The 9099-nt window shown below is 38.5% G+C and overlaps 1 protein-coding gene across 1 annotated transcript in view; it reads right to left on the bottom strand.

Moving 5' to 3' along the window:
• Positions 1 to 739: 739 nt before the first annotated feature.
• The window catches only part of LOC150085141 (T-box transcription factor TBX3-like), a 52173-nt gene continuing 43813 nt past the window's right edge, over positions 740 to 9099 (bottom strand). The window contains exons 4-6 of the mRNA XM_090373048.1: positions 5917 to 5993; positions 4540 to 4694; positions 740 to 1898 (exon numbers count right to left, since the gene is read on the bottom strand). Coding sequence (XP_090229174.1) covers positions 1264 to 1898; positions 4540 to 4694; positions 5917 to 5993 — 867 coding nt within the window. The 3' untranslated portion in view covers positions 740 to 1263. The remainder of the gene's footprint in view (positions 1899 to 4539; positions 4695 to 5916; positions 5994 to 9099) is intronic.

The raw sequence follows: 9099 nt of genomic DNA, 5'->3' as shown, positions 1-9099 counted from the left end.
AGATTATTAAAATGTAGCGTCCATTATTTCTTTTCAGATTTTCAGTCGTTAAACTGAGACATTATTTAAGCTGTTTTAATAGTACGAACGCGAGTGATAACATTTCTTCGGGATTTCGAGATGATTTTTGAAATTGTATCGATCATTACTTCGCTAATATGGCAGGAAAAATTTCCACTTTAATTCGAATTTAATGATTAAATAATTGAACATCCTCACGGAAAATGCTTTAGGTTGGTTGCTATGGTGACACAGCCCAAATGAACTGGAATTGCAATACATTTTGACGACCGAGAGGCAGATGGAAGTATTTAAGCTTTGTAATTGTTCCCTCTGCTACCACGCAGCCAAAGAGATTGCCAGCGAGGTTGTATTGAATTAAAGATGAATCATTTTTGTTTCTGCAACTGTGGGAGTTGGCGTGGGAAGTTGGAAGATCGCTTCTTTTAAAATATGGACAAGTCCCGTTAGAGTTAGCGCCTTTGGATATTTGTGGGGGAGGGGAACTTGAGGTCCCGCGGGTGGGGGTGGAATGTTGCTGTATATTAAGAAGAACCGATGTGTAAATATCTGCGCAAGTATGCTTTTGTTTCTGGTAGGATGGGAGAGACTACAAAAGAGAAGACAGAGAGGATGTCACGTGGTAAAATTTTATTACTGACATCGTCAACTAGCACAGAAACAATATATTACAGCAACTGGACTAGCATGCAGCACATCACTACTTACACTAGGAGGAGGGTCACTTATCAAGGGCACGGCTTCATTCTTACACTTTTTCTGCAATAACCGTCCGTTCATTTTGGTCCAGCTGAAGTCCGCGACCTTTCGTCATCGAGGTCTGTGATGAGGGTGACTGCATAGTTCTAGGTGACCTGACAAAAGTCACTGGGGACGGGGGCTCCACTTCAAAATTCTTGCTGATATCGAACACAGAGACACTTGGAGAACAGGAAATATGCCCTGACTAAAGGACAGTGCACTCTCTGGGCCAGTCATGGGTTGTTGCGAAGCACGTTCAAAAAAAGGAACATTAAGTAACTACACACAGACAGGCAGACTACTGTACCTACACACACACACGCACACACATACGACCACTGTACACCGAGAGGTTTCTTCTGCATTGACCTTGTAATAAATAAAACCGAGCGTCTCTCGGTACCGGCTTAACGTCTGGCAAGTTCGTCTGTTGAAGATCGCCAGTGTCGAACAAGACGAGTCGAACTATTTTACATTTGGGCCGCTGTCGGCAGTCAGAGGTCAGCCTTTGGTTTGCGACAGAAGCGGGAACTTGGGCAGGAGGTTATTGGAGAAACCAGGCAGACAGGACGACGTCATCTGCTCGCCGGCCGCGAGCGGAGCGCCGGCGATGCACCTGTCTTTGCAGCACGAGTCGGGGTTGTCTGCGGGGACGTCTTGGGGTAGTGCGTACGGAGCGTAGCGATGCTGTTTGAGTCCCTTCATCGAGACGGAGAACTCCGCCAGCTCGGTGGCCAGTGGATGATCGAAGGTGGGGTAGCGGTGGCCGAGTTGCGCGTGCAGGTGCCGCATGGCCGCCAGAGTAGTGGTGAGCTGCGACGATTTGAAAACTCCGTCGGCGGTGAACAGCGACAGGTGGGAAGGAGCTGTGGTCACAGACGGCCCAGAGAAGAACACGTGCGGTAGCCCGCCCGGGTGCAGGATCGACGGGTACAGCGATGGCACCAGTTGCGGTTGGATCTTCTTCCCTTTCAGCGCGTCGTCAGAGGATTCCGCTGCAGGGTCGCTTGGGTTGAGCAGAGGGTCCGTCGGAGAAGGGATCACGTGGCTGCCGGCCGAGTCGTCCTCCTTGGAGCGTGAGGGACTGCACTCCTTGTCGTGTCTACATTCGTTTCCTCGCTCGGACTTCTGGTCCCCTGGGTAAAAGAAAAAAAAAAATTGTAAACAAAGTAAAGCAGTAAATCTTATTTTCTTATTTTTCTTTTCGTACGTAACTTGATCTCGAAAACGTTTAAATATAATTGGCACCGCGATAAACCAAACGTTATCGGCTGAATAGAAAGCTCGTGCGAACATACACGCTCCTCCTCGCAATACCGAACCAATCAGATGGATTTGGGTTGACATACTGGAGAGGCAGCGTCGCAAGTGAAAAGTCAACTTGACACAACCCTGACAAGACGTAATAACAAAAATGTGGAGTAACGACTTGTAGAGTGCGAATGTACCTCGCCATGCGACATTTGGTATGAAAATTTATTCACGCTGTCGCACCGTATCTGATGGTTCGATTCACCTGAGATAAATGTAAAAGCTTTTTACAGAAATGACAAATATAAACACCCCACATACTGTCATTATATTATTACTAATAATCGGTAACGATCGAGATTTGTTTTTGCCATCCCTGAAACATTAGCGTTGATTTCAATAAATCTATACTGACTCGCAGAATACCCCCAAGTAGCTCCCCTACCCTGTGTAAAACGAAGCAATTATTTAGGGTGGGGTGTGGGAGAAACGAACTGTTAGAATAAAAGAGTATTTTTAGACGGAGCTTATTGGGATGGGAACGGTTTCATATGAAGTGTATTTATTTTATTATCCGGGAAGTGGCCATCTTTCACGTCATTGTTTAGCCATTTACCACAGCTAGGTAAACGGCTAAACAATTTCAAACAAAGAAAACCAGAGGATTACCATTCTTAATGAAGCTCTGCAACAAGTAATTCAGTGGATCAATGAAAATAGAATGGTGTCAATGAAACTAAGTGTGAGCTGATGACAGTGCTGGACAAAATGTATTTTTGCGTCAAGGGCAGAATGATTTTTCGGCGCCTCGTTTACTAAGAATATATATATACACATGTATATATTTTTCATGATTTATAAAATTTGACGTCCCTTAAAAAATGGCGCGCCGGGCAAGGGCTCTGCTAGCCCGCGCCTTAATCCGGCACTGGCTGATGAGCTTTGCCAATGTACGCACACACAAAAATAAATAATTTTTCTTATTGCATCAACAACCAGGCGATCAAAAAAAGTTAGTTCTGTCAAAAATTTGGGTATTTTCATCAAAGAATCAATTTTCCTTTGATGTCCATGTCTCAAACATTGTGAGAGCAGCTAGCAAAAAACTAGGATTTCTTAAAACAATCAACCGAGACTTCAATCAATTGGCACTATTCATATATCTTTACATAAAATTTATGCTAAGGCCAGCCCTAGAATATATCTCCCAGGTCTGCTCCCCATATATAGCTTACCAAAAACGAGAAATTCAAAATATCCAAAAAAAAAAAAAAAGAGCAATGCAATACGTCTGTTTCAAAAATGGATTACAATACAATGAGAAATTTTAGCAAGAGTGGTGTATACTCTTTAGACTTGAGACTGGAAGAAAGAAGAGACAAAGCCGATCTACTATTTAACCAGCTGGTAAATGGTACCATAAATTATCCTCACCTCGTCTTACAAATTAACTTCAAAGCACCGAAAAGAGCTTTAAGAAATCCATTGCTGAAACCATCCTATGCAAGAACAAATTATGGATATTACAACTACAGGACTGCAAGATCAATTAACAAAGCAAACTTGGAGATATTTGATACCCTGGACACTTCATGAGGCAACTGAAATCTCTAACCGCAACCGTCACCTAAGCCTTTAAATTGCTTTTTTTTTTTTTTTTTTTTTTCTTTCATTATGTACTTTATCCGTTTTTTACCTGATGAAAATTGTATTGTGTCTCTGCTTTGGAGCTGTGTAACTTTATTTTTGTTGCTGCACACTAAGGCATGTTTGCTGTTTTGTAGCTGTTTAAATAAATGCGACAGTTTTATAACACTGCACGGTGACCTTGTACAATATAATTGTAGTTTAACAACGTTTGCTAATGTTTTTCTGTTTATCGCTTTGTACGTTACATAATGACGCTCATGCCATTGGCCCGAATCCCCGAGCGAATCTTCTCTATAATCAGTTGTTTGAAGAGTTTAAAGTCATTTGCATATGCTAGCTGTATACCGATACATTCTTGAGCGGTGCAGGAAGTAGTTTGTTTAAACAAGGAAAAGCAAAGGAGTGCAACTTGAATCCACGCCAACAGAAAACGCAAGAAGCAATGACAGTCAGCTACTTTAATAAAACCACACCCTCCCCTGGGAAAGAATAAGCAGTCTTAGCGCATTTTGTTAGCCACGAGATGGCGCCTTCCGCACTGTTCGTCTCGTAACTTACGACATGACTTCAAAGGAACATGCAAATGAAGAAATAAGGAATGTAGCCGCTGGGTAATGCAGCTGAACCTTTCCATCAAATGCTACTACTCTGGTTGATGCTGTTTCGCAATAAATAACTCCCGGGAATGAGTGTACGCTTCTTACTTAACAATCTCCAAAAGTGGACCTATCAGATCGGAAAGACCTAGTTAATTTGTCGATATACAGATGGATCGGTGTAGAATCTAACAATGGATTTTCATCTTCCCTTAAATAATTACTTGGAACTGTACTGTGGAACTAAAACATTACATTTACCAGAAACTTCAAATCATACCTTCCTCCAAGCAGAGGTCATCTACTTCTATGTTGTCGTTGTCACTGCTCTCATCTCCGTCATCTACAACGGATCTAATTCCGCTGGTATCGTGTCCTCCTCCTAATAGATCATCTTTCGGGAAAATCTCCTGGGAACCAAGCAAAGATTGGCGTCTAAAAATAAATAAAATAATAATTGCTAATGTTAGCAACACTGCAGTTTGATCTCAAACAATTTGTTTTATACCACAAATCCTAAAAGGATATATCTCTTATATTATTATTCCTAATACAGTACATTCAAATTGCATGCCATTAATGTACTTCTAGTTGAACCATAAAGGATATTTGTTTCTGCATTTTACGAAAGGCAAGTATAAATAAGAATGTTTAACCTTAAGAATATATAATATTGTTTTCTTATGGGTTCGAACCTCTGGGACGCTGTGTACAGTGGGAGTTTTCTATTACACAAAGTAATTGGGACTTTAAGAGTACATTGACTGAACCCTTTAAGACCCAATTACATTCACGCACTCACAACACTGAATGCGTTAACGTAATTCCAAAGAAAGCAAACATTCTCATTCTGCAAACTCCCTTCATCCAAATAGAATTCTAAACATCGACAAACACTCCCTCAAGCCATAAATAAATGGCATGAGGAAGTTTTTAAGTCTTCTCCGGTCTTAAAAGAAAATGAAACGTCTCAATTGGATTTTACCATCTGATATTGACTTTGTTATTTTTAATTTATTTTATTCATCCACATGGTTTTGCCCACTGTAACTTATATTCTACGTTTATCTCTATAGGAATTGTAAGGTTTAGTTGCATCAGAAACTTAGGCCATATTGCGCCGTATATAATATGTCTGTAAATTGCGTGTGTTCTCTGGTCGATTTGCTGTTTGCTGAGCGAAAAACCCAAGTTTCCGGGAGAAAAAGCCACGCTATCCTCGGCTGAGACCGACTAACTTAGCCAGGTTTTAAAAAAGGCTCTTAAAAATTCCTCGTTTCATTGACGGTATTCGACCTGAGGTCTTTTCCAGCCGGTTTGGGGCGGACGGTGGTTGTACCAATTATGCTGCCTACGAGGGTTCAGGAATGGTAAAATTACTTGCAGTGAAAATGATAAAGATATAGAACATACTTAAAATATTAGTGAACGAAAGCAAGTATTGTAAAAATTTTTTTAACTGGTATGAAAAATTAAGCGTAACGCATGTGGGCCACATTCTTGATTGGTTTGGATAATTGGCATGATAATTTGATCAGATTCACGTTCGGATACGTTCAGCTAATCGAAACTGAATTAGTAAAAAAACGATAATGCTAAGAAAAATAATTGTATTGGTTTAAATTTTATTCTAAAAATATCTTTATTTTCAAATTACCTTTTGTCCTTCCTGGCTGCTCCAGTGTCTCTGAATCCTTTGGCAAATGGATTGTGATCGATCTTCAATTTTGTAATCTACAAAATAAAAATCCTTATAATTTTTTAAACGTTGCTGAATTTTATATTTAAACTGAATATTAGCTCAGTATTAAACCATTTATCGATTTATTTATAATTATGTTGATAGTTTAAAAAGGTATTTATATCAAGGGTTAACTCATTTACATAAACTTTAAAAAAGTCATGATAAATATATTTAGTAGTATATTTAAATATATTATATATTTAAAGCCATGATAAATATATTTAGTAGGCTTTAAGAATAAAGAATGCTTATATGAATTTTTTATTTTAAAGAAAACAGAAAACTGCATTTTTCATAGGTTTCAATGACATGATTGGAAATCAAGAAATTTTGGATTTTCATCCAAGATATCCAAGACATTTTGGATGAACAAAAAAAATGGAGGCAAGGTTCCTACTTTTTTGAAATGTCATAAAATTGCTTAAAATCTAATCATTCAGTCGTAAAAGTATAAAAAGGACCAAAGTGTAAACTTTCAGAATCAAAAATCATGGAATAAATATACAGCATTTGGCATCTCCAACAAAGATGAAAACAGATATTAGGCTGTACTTCTACAATACTGAGGTTCAAGGGAATGAGGTATAGCTGAATATAACCGCTGCCATTGTTTTGCAAAAGGTTCATTTGACACCTGCAGATATTTTTAAAAAGCTGAGGGAATTGAATATCAGTTGTCAGTTTGCTGATCAAGGTTGGAAGCATACCAAAGAAATATACTCATAACACTGAAAGATTTGGTCGTCCACTGTTTTTAGCCACATTCCAAAGACCATTAAAATAACGCCATGAGCAACAGGGAAATGACGGTTTTAGCTGTTCCTTGAAAAGGTATTTAGGCAAGTGCAAATTCACAAGGCACTCTAGAGAAGGAACTGGAGGTTGGATAGAACAATGTTCGATGGACAGGATTAAGACAGAAAGCCCTTTGACAGTGGGCTGCAAATAGCATTCATTAGTTCATCAAGGTCTGCGGTTGATCCTTTAGAGAACTAGAATCTATTGGGTTTGTATGCAGTAGAGCGCAGAATTAAATAATGGCTTGCAAATACTTCGGCACAGCTACATAGAGTCATAAGAATTTACAAGACAGACAGAGAATACAAGAACATCACAAAAGTTGGTATACCAGCCCCCACGTGACTACTGTCTTGTTTGATCACTTGGCTACGGCGGTCATAAGCCTATTTCAAGTGAGTACAGATATCAAAGCTTTCCGAACTTTAAAACCGAATAGAAATCCGTTTTATCATCTTTCTCATTTTCTTTCTTTTCTCTTCTTCCGGGTATTGGTATCTCAAAATCACGTACTTCCCATCATTCCTTATTGGTTTCACGATTCCATTACTATACTAGCCGTGTTACCTTGAGCGTTTTATTTGTGTGATGTGAATTTTCAGTTTTGCCTTTGGATATGTTACCAACTCAGTTTTAATCTGCAAATACGTAATTTCTTTGGTCCTTGACAAGAAATCCAGGAGTTCCTCTTTTCTACAGCTCTGAAAGTTTGTGTCCAGATGAACCAGTCGCATTTACTGAGGTGAGGTGAGGTGAGTGTGAGTAAATATGCTATTCTTTACGTTTCGTTCACTCTGAAAACTGTAATTTAATCTGTCTTCAGAAGTATCTGACAGTAGTTTAGGAAAAATATATATGTACTTCCAAATGAATTAAGGGGTGAAGGGTTGATGAGGCGATCATTATCAGCTTATTATTTAAAGGGAGATTACGTATTTCTGCGATGGACACTAAACACATTGATATAATCATTTGAACACAAATGATAATTAATAAATTTGAAGAAATAATTAACATTTTTAATGTTAAAATGACGGGCTTCGTATGGAACACATTATAGTTTTGCCTTTGGATATGTTACTAACTCAGTTTTAATCTGCAAATACGTAATTCCCTTGGTCCTTGACAAGAAATCCAGGAGTTCCTCTTTTCTACAGCTCTGAAAGTTTGTGTCCAGATGAACCAGTCGCATTTACTGAGGTGAGTGTGAGTAAATATGCTAATCTTTAAGTTTCGTTCACTCTGAAAACTGTAATTTAATCTGTCTTCAGAAGTATCTGACAGTAGTTTAGGAAAAATATATATTTCCAAATATATTAAGGGGGTTGATGAGGCGATCATTATCAGCTTATTATTTAAAGGGAGATTTCATATTTCTGCGATGGACACTAAACACATTGATGTAATCATTTAAACACTAAAATGATAATTAATAAATTCGAAGAAATAATTAACATTTTTAATGTTAAAATGATGGGCTTCGCATGGAACACAATATACAAATACAGCGTGCTTGGCGCGAAAATATAAGGGGATCAACACTGCAAAGTTAAAAGAATTAAAATAATAAAGTTCCTTTGGAGTTACTGTAGCCAAACTACAGCGATCCTTTATTTTTGAAGACTATTTAAAATTAAGTAATTTTGAAAGAAATCAAATGCTTCTTAAAGCATTATAAATAGTCCTAATGTTTCGAATGAAGCTATTTTTGATACATACAGCTAAGTCAGCTCTATGGATGCGCCTATGTATTCTAAACAACCTATTCTCTCATATTTAGCATTCCAGCTTAATATCGGTTCTTACTAGATGCTAGAATTTTGAAATTTCACAAACATCTTGAAATTTTGCACAACTAACTAAAAATTGCAGTTAAACTGGTTACAAATGCCACTTACTTTAATGAGTCAGTAAGCACTTTCAGCTTCCATAAGTACGTCGTCTCAAGGCCATGTAATATTCTTCTTTCACCCACCGTCTACTCTTCTACGCTCATCTTTTTTTTTTTGGTCTTGCGAAACTCCTTTTCATGCGTCATAATATAAAGATGTGTTTCTTCAAATGCTTTAGTTTCCGCCTCTCTTGAACGTGAACTATTTTCGTTACTGAGTATGCTCCTTCTTCAGTTGAACTTGCAAGATCAGTAAAGGAGGCCGAATTCGCCAAGATTTAACTTACGCATTGTCGTGGGCACACAAACGCAAAAAGGGAGATACTTTCGACAGGTCGAAGAAGAATGTTTTTCAGTTTTCCCGCAGGAAACGTAGTCTATGAGACTTCAGTGTTTTGTGTCTCCAA

This window comes from Mastigoproctus giganteus, chromosome 5, assembly GCF_048544385.1.
Source record: "Mastigoproctus giganteus isolate SK-2022 chromosome 5, ASM4854438v1, whole genome shotgun sequence".
In the NCBI taxonomy this organism is placed as follows: Eukaryota; Metazoa; Arthropoda; class Arachnida; order Uropygi; family Thelyphonidae; genus Mastigoproctus; species Mastigoproctus giganteus.
The sequence above is the reverse complement of the archived record's forward strand: the minus strand, read 5'-3'. Positions and strand labels throughout refer to the sequence as shown.